General features: G+C 38.9%; 1 protein-coding gene across 1 annotated transcript; it reads right to left on the reverse strand.

The window, feature by feature from the left end:
* Positions 1 to 204: 204 nt before the first annotated feature.
* Positions 205 to 18,773, reverse strand: TASL (TLR adaptor interacting with endolysosomal SLC15A4). Its single transcript, XM_004471297.5, has 2 exons — positions 18,660 to 18,773; positions 205 to 1,266 (listed from the first exon to the last, which is right to left on the reverse strand). Exon 2 carries the CDS (start codon positions 1,263 to 1,265, stop codon positions 345 to 347), a length of 921 nt encoding a protein of 306 aa, XP_004471354.1. The 5' UTR covers position 1,266; positions 18,660 to 18,773; the 3' UTR covers positions 205 to 344.
* Positions 18,774 to 23,107: the final 4,334 nt, after the last annotated feature.

Raw genomic sequence — 23,107 nt, forward strand, 5'->3', positions numbered from 1 at the left:
TGCCATTGTGTGTTTCCTTCTTATTTGGCTTCTTTCTCTTTTTCAATTTCTATACCTCGTTAGATGAATTATAACCTATTCTTGTTTGTCATTTTTATTTTTGCTTACTGTGCTGTACAATCCTCTCTTTGAAATAATTCTTTATAGTCCCTTTCCCACATTTCTTCATTGTATGTAATATTATTAGGTGTGCCCTTAATTTACACCTGACTTCTAGCTGACCTTCACTTCTCTAACTCTACACTCACCTTCACAACCTCCTGCACATTCTCAGGACAAATGTAATAAAAGTGTTGCTTTGGGTTTGAGTAGTTGAAAGGGAGGAAGGGAAGAATGTTTCCCTTCTACGGATTCACATTACTGTACTGAGAAATATGGAGACTAGGAGTGCTGATTTCTGTGGAGGTGGAGGTGGAGGTTGAAACCAGTTGTAATAGGCGGTTAATGACTATGTCCCTGGCTTTTGAGGTCCCCAGGTTCTTCTCTTTAGACACTTGAAGACTAATTTGGTCTACACTTGTCATGATGAGTTCAGATGCCAGAATCTGGGTAGGAGAACTGTCATGAAACACAGTGTCCATAATGTACTGCTTATATAACTCCACCACCTTCTGCTCCAGGTATTCATTGAGCATTGCATTAGAAACAGGCTTCTGCATTTGCAGGCTGTTTTTCTCTTTGATGCTGGTTATTCTCCAGTAGGATGAGTACCGCTGGATAGGTTTTGAGGAAAAGTCACTGGACTGAGTGGAAATGGAATCCTCCATGGGCAAAGAAATCTCAGATGATTTCAGCAAAGGGCCATATTCAAAACTGCTCCTCGAGGTAAAGTCTGTTGTCACTGAATTAATGGCCATCACCTGGCCCCCGGCAATATGTAAGTCATTGTAATTCTTGCAAATACTTTTACAGGAAGGTGGAACCAAGTAAGTTTCTCTGCTTGTACTGGGCTCTCTACATATTTCAACTGTAGTCGAGGTTGGACTTTCAAACACAGGATTGGGGTTTGTCTGTAGCACTGTGATTCTCTGATTTCTGCTGTGCTGGTTCTCTCTTGAATGCACTGATGGAATAAACTTGCCAGAGGATTTACAGCTCATGTAGAGACTTCTAACCTGTGTTTCACCCACAGAAGAATAGGAAAGGGCCGTAGCAGAATTCTTCTCCTCTTCCTTTTCCTCAGCCATTTGCTCATTACAAGATGCACAACCCCAGTGTTTATCATTCCAGTAGGCAAGTCCACTGAGATACCCTTCTGACAGCATTCTGGAAAGAGAGTTGATGAGTAACAATGGGGTAAGAGAAGATTGGAATTTCAAAAATCCCAGCAGTTAATATACCAAAAAAGTGGAAAACCGACTTTGGCCCAGTGGTTAGGGCGTCGGTCTACCACATGGGAGGTCCCCGGGCCTCCTTGACCCGTGTGGAGCTGGCCCATGCGCAGTGCTGATGCACGCAAGGAGTGCCGTGCCACAAGGGGTGTCCCCCGCGTAGGGGAGCCCCACGCACAAGGAGTGCACCCATAGGGAGAGCGGCCCAGCGCGAAGGAGGGAGCAGCCTGCCGAGGAATGGCGCCGTCCACACTTCCCGTGCCGCTGACGACAACAGAAGCGGACAAAGAAACAAGACGCAGCAAAAAAAAGACACAGAAAACAGACAACCAGGGGAGAGGAGGGGAATTAAATAAATAAAAATAAATAAGTCTTTAAAAAAAAATATATATATATATACCAAAAAAGTAAAGGACAATAAATGAAGCCACTTCATTCATTGACTCAGCCATCACTATGGCATGAGCTGGAGATAGAAAAATGACATGTACAAAGAAGATGAGGACACAGTTCCATCCTTCAGGAACTTTTCCACTGGATACAAACAAGCCCAATATTCTATCACTGCACTGGATACAAACAAGCCCAATATTCTATCACTGAGGGTTATAATAGTGATAAGGCAGAAAGAAAGTACAGAGGAGGGACCCCTAATGCAGGCTGGGACAAAGGAGGGAAAGTCATGGGATATGTCACAGAGGAGGTTATATTTCAGCTGAACTGTGAAGAGTAAGGAGGAGTTCCAGCCATAGGCACAGAGTTATAAGGTAATATGGTGGAATGACCAAGTCACAATATATCAAGAAGCTGAGCATAAGTAGAAGGGGTTGGGAAAATAGATTGGAATTGAAGCATGAGGGACTTGGGAGTCATGCAAAAGCATCTGCACCCTGTCCCATAGGAAATGGAGAGTGACTGAAAAGTTGTAAATTGGGAAGTGATATGGCTAGTCTGGACATTGGGTTATGAGAAAAATAATGTGGAAATATGTGGCAAATTCTACTGAAAACAAGAGCTGTGTCATACTCATCTTTGTATTTTACTCCTAGGAGCTAGAAGAGTTGTTTGCATTTAGGAGGTATCAAAAGATATTAGTTTGAATTAAATAACTGGTGCCAATTGCATGGTGTAAAATTAATTCACTATCAGTTCATCATGAATGACCATGAAACCACTCCTACTTTTGCAGCTCAGTTGGAATTTCTTATTCTGTCCCTCCTTTTTTTTTTCAGAATACTTTCTGGGAATGTCTATGTATCCAATTGATGTGTTTGCCCCAACCCTCGTTACTAAACAAGGTGTTTTCCCAACCCAGGGCCTTTCCTGCACCAGCCTCCCCTCCCCACCCTCAACAGTTGTCATCAGTGTCAAAAGGAGCTAGAATAGGTTGGAAACAGCAGCTACATTTTCTAAAAATGGAATGCATTAATGGGGCAACAGACCAGAGCAAGGAAAACTGGTCTTCTGTGGTCAGGCATCAGAATCAGGCCTGTCAACTTGAGCTTGAAATTGAAAAGTCAAATTAGAAAAGGATTCTGCTAACCATAAGTAAGGGTCCATTTAAAAAACATTTTTAGCATCCCTTACATTCACATAGATATCATTTTCTAAGTAAATAAAATATGTTCAAATTTTTTCAATTGTATAAAGATCATAGTTTAAAGATTTTTACTTTTGTAACTATTCAAAGATTTATTCAGGCGGCGGACTTGGCCCAGTGGTTAGTGGTTAGGTCTACCACATGGGATGTCCGCGGTTCAAACCCCGGGCCTCCTTGGCCTGTGTGGAGCTGGCCCATGTGCAGTGCTGATGTGCGCAAGGAGTGCCCTGCCACACAGGGGTGTCCCCCGCGTCCCACGCACAAGGAGCGCGCCCCGTAAGGAGAGCCACCCAGCGTGAAAGAAAGTGCAGCCTGCCCAGGAATGGCGCCACACACACGGAGAGCTGACCCAACAAGATGAAGCAACAAAAAGAGACACAGATTCCCGTGCTGCTGAAAACAACAGAAGCGGACAAAGAAGACGCAGCAAATAGACGTAAAGAACAGACAACTGGGGTGGGGGGGTGAAGGGGAGAGAAATAAATAAATCTTTTTTAAAAAAGATTTATTCAGCAAATGTATCAATTATTTAAATGTTCACTATAGGCCAGGAACTGTTCTGCACCATAAAGATAGAAAGTTAAAGGTCTTCAACAAACTTGTGAAGAAGCTATTGTATGCTAAACACACTTACCTTATAAGGATAAAGAAAATGTTGTTCTTTCCTAAATGCTTCTACCCTCAACAAGATTAACAATCAGGTGAAAAGGGAAATCTTACTGTAACAGAAGATAGCAGTGCAAAAGAGTTTATCATAAAGCAGTAAGAGCGGTGCAGTTACATGACCTTCCCTACCTCTCCCCACCCAGGCTGTAGCTAGGGCATTCCACCCTCAAGGCCTTGGAATATCACTGTGGAGAATCAGAGCAAGGACACAATTCTTGGCTTTTAATTTTCTAAAGTGGCTTTAGAGACTCTTGAAAGAAACAATAGTTTTGGAGAAACAGCTATTAAAATACCATAACCTGAGCTTTTAAACATCAGAATCCAGAACTCTGAAGGATTTAGGGCATAATATAAAAAAAACCAACTCAGGGGATCTGATGTGGCTCAGTGGGTTGAGTACCAGCTTCCCACATACTAGGTCCTGGGTTCAATCCCCAACCCCCATACCTCAAAAAAGAAAAAAGTTTTAGTTGCTAAGTTGAGGAACAGAAGTGTCCAGTTTGTTTTGAAGTGAAAATGAAACCTGAAACTGTAACTTAGTGATAAGAATAAATAATTATGATTACAAAATCATTACACAGATGTCTTTATAATATAAAATAACAAAAGGTTAATATCTGAAATTATTGAAACTGGCTGGATTTAGCCTAGACCTGCTATTGTGTTGGTCATTCTAAACAGGTCTCACCCCTGTTGATAGTTACTCTAGCCTTAGCGCCATCCTTGTGTATGCTTACTACTGTAAAAGTAATTCTAGACTGAACTTGCCTTTGTTAATGGTTATTTCAAGACTAGGCTCACCCTTGTGTATACTTGCCATTGTGATGGTAACCATTCTACTCTCCCCTGTCTGAATCCATAAAAACTCCTGCTCCCCGTGGTTCAAGGAAGGCAGATTTGAGACACCCTGGTCTCCTGTCCTTCTGCTGGTTATTAATAAACCTGCTTTCTCTCATGACCATCCCAGTGTGGACTCCAATTCATCTGTTCTGGGCAAGAGCCCAGAGGGACCCCTGTGGGGTTTCCTTCAGGGCCCTCTCTGGTCTTCCTTCAATCGTGCCCCTTCCAACAGTATGAAGAATCCTAGGCACCAACATGACATAGCCCACCTAACCTGTATACTACCACCTTCGAAACCACATTCTTGCTACCCCAGACCTCAGAATTCCTTGGCCAAATCTCTCAGCCCATCTGCAAGATCTGCAGATTTTTCCCCAAAACCCAATTTAATACCGCTTTAAACTGCACTGGATGATCACTATCCCAGGAACAGTGACAAATGAACAGTTAATTCATGTCTGCATCCCTTTCAAGGATGTTGGAGAGGAGGTGTCAAAAGATGGTGAACATTATGGTGAGTGTAACTAACATGACTGGTTTATAAATGGGACTGTGGCTGAGAGGGGAATTCTAGGGATGTAAATGTCAACTGAAAGAAAGCTAGGGAAGCAGACTTGGCCCAGTGGTTAGGGCGTCCGTCTACCACATGGGAGGTCCACGGTTCAAACCCCGGGCCTCCTTGACCCGTGTGGAGCTGGCCCGTGCGCAGTGCTGATGCGTGCAAGGAGTGCCCTGCCATGCAGGGGTGTCCCCCGCGCAAGGAGTGTGCCCCATAAGGAGAGCCGCCCAGCACGAAAGGAAGTGCAGCCTTCCCAGGAATGGCTCCACACACATGGAAAACTGACACAGCAAGATGACGCAACAAAAAGAAACACAGATTCCCGTGCTGCTAACAACAACAGAAGCGGACAAAGAAGACGCAGCAAATAGACACAGAGAACAGACAACCGGGTCGGGGGGGAAGGGGAGAGATATAAATAAAATAAATGTTTAAAAAAAAAAAAGCTAGAGAAAAACCTAGGTACTGAATAACACAGCGAACCCAGAGGTGGATAAGGATTGTGGATAATAATACAAATACAAGAATGTTCTATGTACTAGAACAAATGTACATCGCTATGACGAGGTGGCAAGAAGATAGTGATGCATGGGAAAAATACAATTAATGTAACTTATGGGCTATAGTTAACAGCAATATTGTAATAGTACTGCATCAATGTCAAAGAAGATATTATATCAGCACTAAGGGTCAATAATAGGGGGGTATGGGATTTTTTCTTTTGGACTAAAGAAAATGTTCAAAGGTTTACTGGGGCAATGACTGCACAGCTTTGTGATGAAAGTGAGAGTCACTGAGTGTACACTTTGGATAGAATATACAAGGCATGGGACTATCTAACAGTGAACTACGTAGTGGAAGATGGACTGTGGCTAACAGTACAAATATGAGAATGTTCTCTCATAATCTATAACAAATGTATAATACTAATACATGGTGTTAATAATAGGGGATGTATAGAAAAATATACCAAGTGTATACTATGGGTCATAGTTAGTGGTAATAGTCTGATCATGTTTTTTTCATAATCTGTAACAAATGTTCCTCAAAAATGCAAGGTGTTGGTGGAAGGTTGATTATGGGAATTATATACATTATGCATGATTGGTTTGTAAGCTCACAACTTCTCTAATTAAAAAAAAAGATGGTGAATACAGAGAATAAATCTTAGATGTTTGTTAATGAAATGGGGTGAGCCCCTTTTTTTGAGATGCTTTGTTTCACTATTTTGAAACAGGGGTTATATAGAACTTCCTTTATTTTTCTGTTTCTATTTGGAACAGTCTAGAATGCCTGCATGAATGATTCAAGGAAAAAATTTTTAGAGATTTTTTGTTTTAATACTGTGGTCTCCTAGGATGTCTCTGAAGTGACAAAAGTGATTTCCGTTTTTTTTTAAGAAAGTACCAGAGATTGAACCCAGGACCTCATATATGGGAAGCAGGTGCTCAACAACTTGAGCTACATCCACTCCCCAAAAGTGCTTTCCAATAGAACTTTCTGTAATGATGGAAATGTTCTACATCTGTGCTGTCCAGTATGATAGGCAATAGCCACACGTAACTAGTGAGCACTTGTAATGTGGCTAGTATAACTGAATTTTTCATTTTATTTCATTTAAATTAAATTTAAATAGCTAAGTGTGGCTAGTAGAGACCATACCGGACAACACAGATATATATAATTATAACCTCCAATTAATAGTAAAAAAAAAAAAAACACTTTGTGTAGGAAAAAAAATAGTGATTTAGTACATGGTTGAGTGGTAAATAGCTTTCACATAGTCATAAAAATATATAAAGCATTGAAAACTGGTCTAACCAAATTTAAAATATAACAACAGCATGTCCATAAAGTCAGGAAACATAAATAATAGTAATTTATCATGTGTAGTAAGGCAATATCAGTAAAAATTGTCTGATGTATTTGCCTGTGTTTCTAGACTAGGAGGCCATGCTGTATACTGAGAGAAAGGGAAGAAGGATGTGTGTACTTGGTGGAAGCCAGGGGAGGAAAGAGAACTAAATCTTCAAACTCATGATGACAAGTCAATAAATAATGCCAAAAACTTTAAAATCCAGAAGTTGCAATACAAATATGCTATTTAAAGAAATGATAGTAAATGTTAAATAATCAGTTAAAAGAGGTGAAAATGGTTGCTTCTGGAGAAAGAGTGCAGGGGACTGCTATTTCTCATAACAAACCTTTTAGAACAACTTGATCCAAACTATTTGAGTATATAACTTTGCTTAAATTTTTAAATTAAAAGAGAAACTAAAAATAGCTATTTTGAAGGACCTAAGAGGAGAAAAAAAGATGGCATTTCCCACACAGTTGAATTTGTGATTTAAGAGTAAACAGGGAAGCAGATGTCACTCAAGTGATTGAGCTCCCACCTACCACATGGGAAGTCCCGATTCAGTTTCCAATACCTCCTGGAGAAGATAAGCAACACAGAGAGCTGGTGCAAGGGGCTGGAATGGGGAGCTGAGGCAACAAGATGAGCAACAAGGAGACACAAAGAGGAAACACAATGAGAGAGATAAAAAAGCAGGGAGCGGAGGTGGCTTAAGTGATTGAGCACCTTGCTCCCACATGGAAGGTTCTCCTACAGAGAAGACAAGCAGACTCAGAAAGCACATAGTGAATGGACACAGAGAGCAGACAGCAAGCACAAACAATGAGGCAGGGGGGAATAAATAAATAAAATTAAATTTTTTTTTTAAAAAAGATAGTGAACATTCTAAGTGTGAAGAAGAAAGAAAGATCATTGTGCAAAGGGTAAGCCTTTAGTTGGCCCTAAAGAATAAGAAGAGTTTGAATAGGCAGTAAGGAAAGGGGAAAGCACTGCAGAGAGAGGAGACAAGGTAAACAAAATGGAAAAGGTGTGAGTTGTCATTCTTGTGTGGGTCAGTAATAGACATCAGCCTAGGTAGGATGCAGTGTTATTTCTCCAATTTATGCTCACATTTTACTGAAATGTCACAATTTGCAGAATCACCATCTATTATCCCCTGTTCCCATTCAGACATATCCCAAATCTTCACTATTTATTCTATTTATTCTATTTCTCTTCATAATAAACAATCAGCCCTAGTGGATTCTTGTTTCCTTTTATGCTTATGACATGTATAAGTCCTCCAGATAATCTACTTCACAAAAATGAAAGAGGAGAGGACTTTGCTTTCAGTAATGGGCCCTTTGCCCTACCTGTCCTCTGTTGAGAGGTTTGTTGGTACCTTAATTCTGACAGAATGTGAACCCTACCATTCTGGTTTGTACAGCCCAGTGCAGAGAGACCAGTAAAGTAGGGTGTACAATGATGGGAGAGTGGAAGGTGTGTCCTGATAACTAGGAGTAGGAAAGAAAGGGAAAGGAAAAGGTTTTCTGGGAGGGAGGAGTGGGCAATAAGGGCAAGGAAACAAGTTGGGGCATTCAAGGCTAAGGAGATTCGATCTCTCTCAGGCAATGCAAAGCTCTTGAAAATAAGTGAGCTAATTCAGGACATGATGTAATCAATCAGAAAAGTGCAAGATGAATTTCAACAGGGAGACTGCATTTAGGGACCCATGTTAAGAGGCTGCTGAAAGCGCCTCATATATGGGTTTGATATATTGCAAGGGAAAATCTAAGGTTATGTATATCACTAGAAGGAAAGCTAAATAATGAAACATGGGACTCTATAGCATAGTGAACATTCTCGTGGAAAATGAATATGATTAATAGTGCATAAAGGAAAGCAGATGTGGCCCAGGCGATTGAGCTCCCATCTACCACATGGGAGGTCTAGGTTTGGTTCCCTGTGCCTCCTGGAGAAGACAAGCAAGACAGCGAGCTGGTGAAACAGGCAGGCACGGTGAGCTGACATAACAAGATGACTCAACAAGGAGACACAAAGAGGAAAGACAATGAGAGAGCAACAAAGCAGGGAGCTGATGTGACTCAAGTAATTGAGCACCTCTCTTCCACATGGGAGGACCCAGGTTTGGTTCCCAGTGCCTCCTAAAGAGAAGATTAGCAGGCAGAGAGTATACAATGAATGGACACAGAGAGCAGACAGCAAGCACAAGAAATGGGGGTGGGGTGGGGGGGATAAATAAATAAAAATAAATCTTAAAGAAAATAGTGCATATATAAGAATGTAAACAGAACCGCCCAGCGCGAAGGAGGGAGCAACCTGCTGAGGAAGGGCGCCGCCCACACTTCCCGTGCCGCTGACGACAACAGAAGCGGACAAAGAAACAAGACGCAGCAAAAAGACAGAAAACAGACAACCGGGGGAGGGGAGGGGAATTAAATAAATAAAAATAAATCTTTAAAAAAAAAAAAGAATGTAAACAGAACAAATGCACGTTAATGCTACAAGATGTTAATAACAGAGCGCTATTTGGGCAAAAATACAACCAAAGCAAACTATGGAGTATACAGAATAGTAATATTCTTCCTTCAATGGCAAAAAAAAAAGGGAAATATGCTAAGTGAAAGAAGCCAGACACAAAGTATTACATATTGTTTGACTCCATCTATACAAAATGTAAATACAAATAAATTTATAGAGACAGAAATATGTTAGTAGTTATGTATGGCAGGGGAGGGATAGAGGGACTGAGAGGTGACTACTAAGGGGTAGGGGCTTTTATTTGGAGGAATGAAAATGCTCAAACATTGATTGCAGTGATGAATACACAACTCTGTAATGATACTAAATGCCACTGACTGTGTACTTTAGATGGATTGTATGGTTTATGAGTAAGTTCAAAAATCAAAAAAATTGATTATTTAAAAGAGGCTACTGAAGTGATAGGGACAGAAACAAGGAGGGAGAAAGCAGAAAAGGAAGAGAAGGAATGAATTTGAAAGACCAAGTATCCTGGACATCAAAGTGAGGGAGAGAGGAGCCAAAAATAACTCTGAGTCTGGGTATGTGGGAAAATGCAGCCAGCATTGACCAAAATAGGACAATCAGGAGGAGGAGCTGGGAAGGGGCATTGATGGGTCTAAATTTTAGCTCCTCTAGAAGCAGGGGTTCTTAACCTTTTTTGTTCCATAGACCCCTTTTCCAGTCAGGTGAAAGCCATGGACCCCTTACTAAGTCCACATGTGTATTATTTAACAAATGTATCACACCCACACCAACGCATCCCCACAAGAAAAATTTTTTGAATTTCAATTCAAGCTCATGGATGCCTGGTTAAGAACCCCTGCTCTAGAGGCTGACATGAGGCAGACTCTCCCAGCCAGGGCCAATGCAAGTGTCAGAGATTCAGGTCAGGAGCTCATTAAAGAAGTGACTACAGGTTATCAGAGGGGTTGCCCTTATGCACACCTGAGCAGAGTCCCAGAGACAGATAAAGTAGATACAACCCCCGGTATTGGTTCTTCTGAGTGCTACAGAGACCCACAGGTTCTATGGTCATGGCAGATGGAGTTCAGTGCCATGTCAGCTGGCCCTACTTTGGAGTTTGTGTTTCTGTGTGATGGAGCTGGACTTAGATGTGATCTTTGTCCACAAGCCTCTCCTGTTACTTTTACCAGATCTGTAGTTGGTGCTGGGGTTTAGTGTATACCCAGGTGACCTGAATCTCTGGACTGACCATGTGATAGCCAGGCCTGAACCTCAACAGACTTCAGTTCCTACACTCTGGTTTATGGGACTTACCCCACTCAGCTAACATGGAGGTGAAGAAGGTCAACCACCACACCAGGGAGCCAAGAGTGCCTACAACTGAATGCAGGAGAATTGCATACAGCATCTATGTGGAATCTAAGCCCCCTCTTGATATAGATGTGAAGTGGACACAACCATTCCAGGGTCCACAGGATGAAGGAATAGAGTATGGATTAGAGTGGACTTACTGATATTCTATTCATGAACTATTGTGATTAGTAATCAATGAAAATGTGGCATTGGTGTGGAGAAAGTGGCCATGGTGGCTGCTGGAGGTAGGGAGTGGGAGGAAGAATGTGATGTGGGGGCATTTTCGGGGGTTGGAGTTGTCCTGGGTGGTGCTGCAGGGACAGTTACCAGACATTGTATGTCCTCCCATGGCCCACTGGGTGGACTGTGGGAGAGTGTGGGCCATGGTGTGGACCATTGACCATGAGGTGCAGCGGTGCTCAGAGATGTATTCACCAAGTGCAAAGAATGTCTCATGATGATTGAGGAGGTTGTTGTTATGGGGGGAGGAGTGGGGTGAGGGGGTTGGGGGGTATATGGGGACCTCATTATTTTTAATGTAACATTAAAAATATAAATAAAGACAAAAATTTTTAAATTAAAATAAAAAATAAATTTTAAAAATTTTAAAAAAAGAAGTGACTAGAAGTCAGCAGTGAGATCATCTCCCAAGTGTGAGCACTGGGAATTTTACTGAGGGCTTGAGGAACCTGCAAGAGTTTGTAGTAGCTTCTCCGGAGAGTGTGCCTTGAGCAATACAAGGAGGGTTAACCATATGAATGAGAGGCTGCAAGGGCTGCGGTATCACACAGCAAGACTACAAGAGCTTCAAAAATACAAGTCACATTTTTTAAATTTACAAAATTTAATGTATATTTGTGAATATAAAAAGTTTGAATGCAAATTTTAATTACGATTTCAGAGTCAATAAGGCAAAATCTCAAACTGGTAGTTAAGAGTTCTAGTTCTCACCTTGTCACTAGCTAGTGGCTTTTGTCAATTTAGTGACAAGTCTATAATAATAGCTTAACATTGATATAGTACTAACTACACACTAAACACCTTGCACTTTACTGATCTATTACATCATGTCCTGAATTTGCTCAATGGTCTTCAAGGGCTTTGTATTGCCTGTAGGGGAAATCAAATGCAGACAGCCTTGAATGTCCCAACTTATCTCCTTGCCCTAATCTCTCACTCCTCCCTCCCAGGAAATTTTTTCCTTTCCTTTTCTTTCCTACTCCTAGACACCATATGTAATAACCTACCTGATCCTCACAAAGACTCTAAGGTGTAGTTACCATTATCACGGTGGTTTTACAAATGACAAAATCAAGTAATGTGTCCAAAACCAAACGGGCATTCAAACCTGGCTGCCTGAAACCAAAGCCCACGTTTACACGTCGGTTAACTTCTTGGAGACTCAACATCTCATCTGGAAATTGAGAATGTGGAATTAAAATATCTCTGGAGTCCCCTCAAATTTTAATATTGCGTGAGTTTATGTATTAGGTGAGCATTATTCAGAATCAATATTAGTTTCTGCATATGAGCAGCAGAGGGCAGGAGAGAGCAGGCTATGGCAGCTTTTGAAAACTCACTAAAGCCACACAGAGTACTAATACGTAAAAGTTATAAACAAAAATTATGCCTAAATTATACATTTAATCTTCATGAGAACCCTTTAATATAACATTTGAATAAAAGAGTTCTTCACGTGATGGCATCTTAAAATTTTAAAGTAGAGAAAAATTATTTGGATTTTTTAAATTGGTATTTTTTCTTAATAATTCTCAGGGGTTATCTGTAAAATTCTTATAAAACATCATTGTATCTCTTCAAAAGTAGTATAAAAATAAACGTTAACATGTTTATTAGGCTTCTCACCTGTGACACTGAAACTTAAACTGATAGTCACTTCAATTGTTCAAAGATATTTTATCACATGAATTTTTGTATCTCATATTAGATAAACTATATATATTTAGAATTCTCCATGACTGGCTAAGTATAAAGGAAAAGACAGTCAAAGACACTTGCAGATGAGATGCTCTAGGCAAATTCAGCCTACATTAATCATTACCAGATAGGGAAATAATACCAAAATTAACCTATGTGCAAATTCACAACATAGAAATACGTGAAGTGCAGCACATTTTTAAATCATTTACTTGGATTTCAGAAGAAATTGCAATAAAATTTCTTCCTTCTAGTCTAGCATTTACATGGTTTCTCAGGAAACTGGAGTTATAACGTTTGTATATAGAAGCACTTTTAACTTACACCCAAGCACCACCACTTGAGCTACATCTGCCCCCCTACAATTGCCTTTTGACCTGCCTCCTGGCCTGATCCTTTCCAATCTCTCTACAGAGTTATTTAATAGTATTTATGCCTTGTTTAGATATAAATAGCTCCCCATCACCTCCAGGGTAAAGTCCATTGTCCTTGTCTGCCTTCTCAACTTCCCCTTGCCTGTTCCCATAGGACCCAGGACCCCTGCCATTCTGAACTCTTCCCAGTTGCCCCAAGCACCATGTCCAACCTAAGCATTTGTGAATTTTTCTTCCGTTCTGAGAGCCCTGGTTCCCCGTCCAACCTCTGTCCCACCACCCATGCTTTTCAAGTCCCATCTTATATACTAACATTTCAGAGCCCCTGGCTATCCAGCCAGAATCTTCGTCCCTAAATTAGAAAGGGACTCTAGGTTCATCTCTCCCCTAGCCCCAATGTATGTATCAGGATTACATGAAACTTCAGCAAAATCTAGTTGCTACCTTAAGCATGAAAGAAATCATTGGAGCAGTCCTTGGAATGAAGGACTAACTGGCAATAACAATAAGAAAGTGGGGAAGCGGAATTAGCCCAGTGGTTAGGGTGTCTGTCTACCACATGGGCGGTCCGCGGTTCAAGCCCCGGGCCTCCTTGACCCGTGTGCAGCTGGCCCATGCTCAGTGCTGATGCGCGCAAGGAGTGCCGTGTCACGCAGGGATGTCCCCACGTAGGGGAGCCCCACATGCAAGGAGTGTGCCCTGTAAGGAGAGCCACCTAGGGCGAAAGAAAGTGCAGCCTGCCCAGGAATGGCACCGCACACACGGAGAGCTGACACAGCAAGATGACGCAACAAAAAGAAACACAGATTCCTGTGCCGCTGGCAACAACAGAAGCAAACAAAGAAGAACACACAGCAAATAGACACAGAGAACAGACAACTGGGGCAGGGGGGAAGAGGAGAGAAATAAAATAAATAAATCTTAAAAAAAATAAGAAAATGAGTAGATCAGGGATTGGTGGGGAGTGGGGAGATTTGGGGCGATAACGTGGCAGAACAGACTCTGCATCTGGAAGGACATTTGGGGCCCATGCAAATTAAAGACATCTGAGAGGCTGGATGGAGAGAAGAGCGCAAGTAAGACACCAGCAACAGCGGTACACAAATGGAGCCAGTGGGGTCGAGCTGCCTCCTGGAATCGCAGGAGGTGACTTCATGGAAATAAAAACAGGAAAAAGCTGTCTCGTGTCTCATAAAGAATCTTGGACTTAGTTCCTGGGGCACAGTGTAGCTCCCACCAATCAGCATATCTGCTTATACAGATCTACCTTTTAACGTTCATGATATATCATATCTACAGGAACATTTTCTTTTAGGAAATCATTTCTCATGGTGGACATCGAGGTTTTTCTCACTTTTTCACTATGTGCAATTATTGTATATGCCTCCATGAATTTTTCCTTAGGCCAGACTTGGAGAAGCAGAATTACTACATCATACCTATTATCAAATTGCCTCAGAATAGCTACAACCAATTTCTTGTTTCAACTGCAATGTTTGAGATAGTTTCCAATGACATTTTCCAACACGTTATTATTATTTAATTTGCCAAACAGATGAGCAAATATATGTATGCCCCTAATCTGAGAGTGAAGCTGTCTTGTTAAGATTATATGTCAGTGATTTATCAGAGATTTTTTTAATACCCCCAAATCTTCACAATCCTTCTCATCTCTTTACCTCTCTATTTTCCCTATAACCTAAATTCTAGATCCCATCGTTTCAATCTAAATGCTATTTAAGACCTTATCAATTCTTGGGACTTATAGATAAACCAATGAAAAGTTATTGAAATACTTGAATATTCTTTTGTTATAATTCAGTTATGATAATTAACCATATCTCTATTACAGGCTTTAACTTTTTTTCAGTGAATGAAACAAAAATTTTACCCAAATTAAGGGATTTATTTAGGAAGGATCTCCATATCTAATATAGTACCTGCAGTTTCCTTAGTCTTATCTTTAAAAATACATATTTGGGAGCAGATGTGGCTCAAGCAGTTGAGCGCCCGTTCCCACATGGGAGGCCTGGGGTATGGTTCCTGATGCCTCCTAAAACAGCAATAACAAGCAAAACAAAAGGAAAAAAACAACTGAGGGGAGCTAATGTGGCTCAGAAGTTGAGTGCTGCCTTCCGACATACAAGGTCCTGGGTTCAATCCCCAGCCCCTGGTACCTCAAAAAAACAAACAAAAAAACAAAAAAACACATGTTCGGGGAGCAGGTGTAGCTCAGTTGTTTGAACACCTGCTTTCCGTGTACAAGGTCCCGAGTACAATCCCTGGTACCTCTTTTTAAAAGTAATACATGTTCTTTAAAGCTGGAAATAACCATTCATTCAATTTAATACCTTAGATTATATTCCATCTACTATTTCATCTCTTACAGCATTTATTGACAGATGAGTATCTTTCTTATTTCAATTCCTGTTACAAAATATATAATTTGGGATTATCTGCTCTTCCATCAAATATGAAATCTGTCTCACTTCATGAATTAATTTGTGATACTCTAACTTGATGGCAAAAATAAAATAATCACTATTCAAAAGGCCTCTATTTCCATAATGATATCACCAAGTAAGTAAATAATATTCTATTTGGTTCTACTTAGGTTCTTATAACCAAAAGTAATAGCTACCTCCCAGAGCTTTGTCTGGATGTGTGGAGTTCATTATTTCCAAAGATGTAAATTTTGGTACAGAAATATTGTGAATATATTTTGTCATAGTTTGATTGTTTCTTGTATCTTATTTTTCACTCTTAAACTTTTTATTTTGAAATAATTTCAAACACAGGAAAGTTAAATAACACAAAACCCACACAGAGAACTCCAACATACCCCCCCCCAGATACCCAGATCCACCAACTTTTAATATTTTGCTACATTTGCCATTTCATAACATTCTATCTATCCATTTATCTGTCATCATCTGTCTGCCTATCAATCAATTTTCTAAAACTTGAGAGTAGGTTTCATATATCAAATTTCTTGAGCACAATACTTCCATGTACATTTCCTAAGACCAACAAAAATATTCATTTATGTAACCACCTTGAGTGCGGTCACCAAGGTCAAGAAATTTAACATTAACAAAAAGCTTACCGTCTATATTCTAAGTTTTTCTTATGTCCCTATAATGTCTTTTTGGGTCTTTTCTCCTCTATTATTAGATCCAGTTCAGATTCATGTATTTCATTTAAATGCCATTGTCTCTTTAGTTGCTCTTTTTTAATATGAAAACATATCTACAACATAAACTTTCCCCTCTCATTCACTCCCAAGCATATACCATTCAGTGTGCTCAATCGTATTCACAATGTTGTGCTACCCTTATCAACATCCATTACCAAAACTCTCCCATCTCCCCACATATTATTTCTTGACATCTCACAAATAGAGAAATTAAACATTACGATCATGTTCCTTATTTTTTCTAGTCCACCCATTTTGTGTCAAAATACACTGAGAAATTCAACATCATAAATTTTAATGGCCATAGGTATGACAACCAAATACAATGCAAGATCCTTGATTAGATCTTGAATGTGAATTTAAAATATAAAAATGCTCCAAAGAGCATGTGGCTAATTGGGGCAATTTGAATAGATCAATATATAGTAATAATAGTATTCTACTGATGTTCAATTTCCTTGGTGTTATAGTTGTAATGTAATTATGTAGAAGATTACACTTATTCTTAATAGATACATACTGAAGTAGTTATGCGTGCCATGTGTCCTAAAGTCAACTATATAGTCTCAAACAATCCAGGGGGGAAAGTAACTCTATGTGTGTGTATGTGCATGTGTGTAAGAGAAAGAGAGTGAAAGAGTGAGAGTGTGTGTAAATGTGGCAAAATATTAACAACTGGTTAACCTACATCATGATAATATGGGTGTTCATTGTACAGTTTTTCACATTTTTATATAGGCTTGAAATATTTCAAAGTAAATATGGAGGGGGAGAAGTAACTAGAACTTTAATAGTTAATGAAGATGTTTACATTCTATATTTGTTAAGAGCTTAGAGGGACAATGTCTTCTATATCTAAGATATTTATTAGGTATGCCATTGGAAATGTTTCGGCATTTTCGGGACTTGGAGTTGTCCTGGGTGGTGCAGCAGGGATAGTTACCGGACAGTGCATGTCCTCCCATGGCCCAGTGGGTGGAATGGGGGAGAGTGTGGGCTATGATGTGGACTATTGACCCTGAGGTGCAGCGGTGCTCAGAGATGTATTCACCAAATGCAATGAATGTGTCATGATGATGGAGGAGAATGTTGCTATGGGGGGGAGTAGTGTGATGAGGGTGGTGGGGGGTATATGGGGACCTTATATTTTTTGAATGTAATATTAAAAAAATGAATTTAAAAATTTTTTTAAAAATAATATTTAGAAAAAAATAAAAATAAAAATTGTTTTAAAAACTTAAATGAAGATAAAATGAAGGAAGAGATATAGTGAAATGAAAAGTAAGACTATATCCCCAAAAACGTAAGAAGTATTAAGAGTGACTTATAAGTCCTTTCTTCACTGTGTAATTGTTGAGTGCATGGGGCTTACATTTTTCATATTGTGCTGTTGAATTTTTTTTACTAATAAAGAGTACAATACTTTGCTTCAAAAAAAAAAGGAAATGTTTCAATGGCTTGATATAACTATTTAAAATATTGCTTTGTTTTGAGATGGAATTGGTGCACTACATTTGTATATCCATAAAATTGTCATTATTATCATAGGAATGTTTAACCCAGGTTTCAAATACTCTTCACTTCTAGGAAAGACATCTCAAACTCAGAAACACAATCTTCTTATATATAACAAAAAATGTTATAAAAATATCAACAAGAACGTTCTTACCAAACCAGGTCTATATATAAGCACAGATATATATGTACAAGAAAATGAGTGTTTGAGCAGGTCTAATGAAAATTCAAAAGCCCATCTCTCATGCATGTACTGTCTTTAATTCCAATAGGTAGGCTCTCCCCGAATCATCCAAGTAACAATTCAAAAACCATCATCACTATAGATCACATTCCCTTTGGATATGTCCTGCCACATAGAAAAAAACACTTATCACAGGCTTGCTGAACTGAATAATTGAGGATCAAATCCAATTGGAATTTATTGTGATTGTATCATCTCTAAAACTCCTTCACTGTAACTGAATCCAAGAGCTGCGTGGTGGCATCCCTGTGAAATTCTGCTTAAGTGTTGAGACCTTCGTTTAAAACCTCAGCACAAAAAAACACAAAAATAATAATAATGAAATAAAAATAAACCTCAGCACAATGTAAAACTGTGCACCAATTAGTGAAAGAGAACTGAATAAATTATATAACACAAACTTGATAAGACCAGTCAAAAAGTTTCGTTGAAAAGTACATATACATATTTTAGAAATGTCCAAAATGTAAACTTAGTAGGTAAGAAAAGAGAGTGTTTGGTTTAATTTCTCTTCACATTGAACTCTACTGAATACTTACTTAGTGCCCCCTCACCTCTGATTTGGTTAGCTAGATAATCATTGTAGACATTGTAAGACTAGATCTGAGTTCTGGTGATAAATGTCTAAGGAAGTGTGAGGTGAGAAATTATAGAAAATGTTAGCAGAGATACAGGGCCCGTTTTCTCTGTTGTCTTACCTTCACTAATCAATCTGATCCTCTGGTTGTGCAGAAACGCAGCAATTGACTATATAGAGATGACAAGTCAGCCTGGGTTCTTTCCAGAAATATTAGCAAGCTTTTGGGGAGTCTACCTTTCACTGATAAAACCAAGAAACTAAGTGGCTACTTATTTGCTATTCTGTTTAGAACTGATACTAGGGGGGGGAGGCGTAAAGTTGGTTTTTCTCAAGTCTGATTTGTGCTAACGAAGCAGTGGGAAGTCCCAGGGAGGGGCAATAACCGACAAGCTCACATCAAGCCACAGAATGGTGTTTCTTCCCCTTTTTTGAAAAATGAAACCTATCTATGAAACTGTCTCTTGTTAAAATAGTTGTTACAACACATTATATAAGAACCCTATCACCATGATTAAATTTACTCCTGTAACACTAACCTCTCTGATATTGCAGGGACAGATGCAGGACATTATATATCCTGCTATAACCTACTGAATAGACTGGGAGAGAGTGTAAGCTACAATGTAAACTATAATCCATGCTGTGTAGCAGTGCTCCAAAATGTATTCACCAAATGCAATGAATGTGCCACAATGATGAAAGAAGTTGTTGATGTGGGAAAAGTGGGGGGTGTGGATAATGGGACATATGGGAATCTCCTATATTTTTTCATGTAACATTTTCTGTGATCAATGTATCTTTTAAAAATAATTTTAAAATATATTTTAAAAATAAAAATAATAACCTGTCTGGGACCCCTCTCCCAAAAGCGAGCCAAAGTCATATACAACCATAGAAAATTCTCAGTTTCATCACTAATCTATAATTTTTTACAGTATTATTTCTCAATTGTACTCATAATTTTTAAAAATGCAAATGAAAAATGTTTTTTCTATCAGATTAACAAAGATAAAAATTGATACTAAAGTGCGGGCAAGGTTGTGGAGAAATAGGCACTCGCCTATACTATTGGTAAGAATATAAACATCTTTAGAGTGCAGTTTCCCATATCTGTGAAAATTTGAAATGCTCATACCCTTTGACTCAATAATTCCATTTCTATGAATTTATCCTGGTGATATATTTGCACCTGTACACACAGACATAGGTGAACAGATATTTATTGCAGCATTATTTAAGATGGTAAACAAATGCAGAAAAAATATCCATAAATAGGATATTGGTTAAATAAATGAGAGCATATCCCTACTGTAGAATATTACGAAGTTATTAGAGTGAAGTGGTTTTATATCTAATGATAGAAAAGGATCTCCAAGATACATTATTCATCAGGAACATATAATATGCTACAACTTACATTTTTTAAAGAACACATATATATAGATATGCTCGCTTATGCATAGAGTATTTCTATAGGGATACATAACAAAATAGAACTAGCAATTGCCCTTTAATATTGAGACTTACATTTCATGCTATACCCTTCTGAAATTTCTACTAATAATACGTGTACATATCATTTCAAATTTTAAATCTAGCATTTCAATGTCCTATTTAAATTTATTTAATTTTATAGCCTAAATGCTTTATAATCTATGTCTTTTCTGGAGTATAGCAAGTCTACCTGCAAGCAGGTCAGTTCTTCTAGCCCAAAAACAGAAAAATGTTTAGGCTATTAAAAATCTGCCCAAATGATACCTTCTTCCATTGTCTTTCTCTACCCAACTCTGATGAAAGCTGAGTTCCAGACCTTGAATATGTGAACATTTCCACTTAGCAAGCTTGTTTACCTTTGATCTATGACTTATAGAAATCTTTAAAGATGTACTAGCATTTTCATTTCTATTAAAGAGTCTTTCATGACTTTCTGCATTATTTCATGGAACATTGCTTAGGTCCAGTTGAAAAGGCAGGTTCCCAAATCTGAGCCATTATGTAGAGTTTCACAACTAGTCCTGAGTCTAACCTGACCTGTCATTACCCAGAAACCAACAGACTCATTGCCCAAGGGGCAATTCAATTGCATTGTAATTCAATAAAATCAGGTCCAGGGATGTCTCCAGGCTTTTGTAGCCCACGAAGAACATAGCTGTGATCAAGAGGTCGTAGCACATTCAGAGTCAAATATTGTTTTATTTCATTCTAGTGTAGAGTCAGTCACAACCATATATACTGACGATAAGCTAGAATGAGTCCTACCTACCTCCAGACCAACTCTCTGGTGGGTTCCCCAAGAACTCACCTGGCAGTACAGTGCAATAACCATCATGGGGTGATTCCATCTGCTCTAAGTTGAGTTGTTACATTAATTATTTTATTCAAATAAAATATGCGGAATTTTATTATACTTACTCTTGATTTTATCTCTTAACTCACTTTACAAAAATGACCTTCCAGAAAATATTTCCTGTAATCCAAAAGTTGGCCCCTACCATTTCTCTGTTGCTAAAACCTGAGCTTATGTAGTTGATTTTAAACTGCTTTCTCTTTGCTGACTATCATAGAGTAAGTATCCTTTGTAGCTAAAATCTGATAACACAAATTCCCTGTCAATCTGCTGAATGGTAGGTAAAAATTTATTGCCTTGGGAAGCGGCTCAAGTGATTGAGCTTCTGCCTACCATATGGGAAGATCTGGGTTCAATCCCTGGGCCTCCTGGTAAAAAAAAAAAAAAAGTGTGCCTGTGCACCGAGCCAAGTGCCTGTACGAGTGTCTGCGTGGAGAGCCAGTGCCGGCCCAAGTGAATCACGAAGCAAGATGATGACACAACAAAAAAAGATGAAGGGGAGAGTTAAGGCGAGGTGGACAGAAACCAGGAACTGAGGTGGCACAAGTGACAAGGAACCTCTCTCCACATCAGAGGTTCCCAAGATCAAATCCCAGTGAATCCTAGAGAAAAATGAGAAGAGAAGGCAAAAATAGAAATAGATACAGAAGATCACACAGAAAATGGATACAGACAGCAAAAACAGCAGGGAGGGGAGGGAAAATAAATCTTTAAAAAAAGGTATTCCCTTGATTTCTGTGCCACTAAATGGATCTTAATCTTGTCACACCGTTACTTCTCCTGGTGCAAAGCCCTCCACCAAGCTATGTCCATCATGATATCATCCAAATATAGCTCACCCCCAAACTTCTCCAGATTTCCTCCAACCTATCCACCTTTTATTCACCTCAGAGTGCTCTTTCTTACTAGCACTCTCAAATTCCTAAACAATATGTTTTTCTGTCACACCCAACTTGCCAATTTTCAAACCAAGGTCTATCTTTCCCTAACTGGAGAAGGATACACATGTACACACACCTGATCAGGTTACAAATATTCCATCAAACCTCAACTATCCAAGGCTAAGTTCTCTGTCTTTCTGAAATATCCTCTCTAGCCACATATAATACACTTTTCTCTCTCAATATTCAAATGACTCAACTAATCCTACTTTCTCAAAGTTACCAAAGCCTCTTAATCAAGTCTAATGGCCTTTATTTCAGTCTATATCCTCTTTGACATCTCAACAGTATTTGGTACTGGTGACTAATCCTTCTCTTTTTCAATAGTTTGTTTCTTTTTTTAAATTCACATACATGACAAAAACTCTAAAGGTACAAAATTATATATAGAGAAAATTAAATCTCCTTCCTTTCCCTTAACTCAGCCCCCAGTCCTCTCCCCATAGGCAATAACTATTGTCAATTTCTTGTGTATCAATCCAAAGATTATATATATCTTCTTTTGTATACAAATAGTGGCATACTACATATATGCTATTCTGTTCCTTATCTTTCTAACTTTATAATCGATTGTATCAATTTTTCTATATTAGCACATGCAGATTGACCACAGTCTTTTTAATAACTACATAGACTTCCAGGATATGGATGTTCCAGTAATAATGGATTTAACCAGTTCTTTATTGATACAGCCCCTCCTTTAGAAAGGTTTCCTCACCGCCATTCTAGTTGATTTTTGAGTCATTGCAAACAGCTAGGGTTTTCTCCTACCATACTTCTTTCTCCTTTCTAATATATTTCATTGGTTTTCCATCAACTTTCTATTTCCTAGAACTAAGATTCTTGGTCTTTATTTCAGTATCTTATCTTGGTGAACTCATCGCCTGCCATCCCTTCCATAATCTTTCATTGAACGATCAGTGTATCTGTATCTTCAGCCCTGATCTCTCTCTCCTATGATCTCTAGATCATTTGTGGACTTGACCAATTCACACAAATAAGGCCCCCAAAATTCACATCCTTACTATCTTTATGGCATTACCCAAGCTCAGTACCTTGAAGTTATCTCAAATTCTGCCTTATCCTTGATTTCTACAATTAGTCACCAATCCCTGCCAAGTCAGAGTAGTTCACTACTGAGTTTGATTTGTGCCCCTAAGAAAAGTTGGCAAAAAGCCAGAGTGGATATATGACAGCAAATTATGGCATAAAAATAAAATTTTGTCATAATAATGTATAACTTAAAAACACAATCTTATTTTCTCATATTCATTTTCA

This window comes from Dasypus novemcinctus, chromosome X (assembly GCF_030445035.2).
Source record: "Dasypus novemcinctus isolate mDasNov1 chromosome X, mDasNov1.1.hap2, whole genome shotgun sequence".
NCBI lineage: Eukaryota > Metazoa > Chordata > Mammalia > Cingulata > Dasypodidae > Dasypus > Dasypus novemcinctus.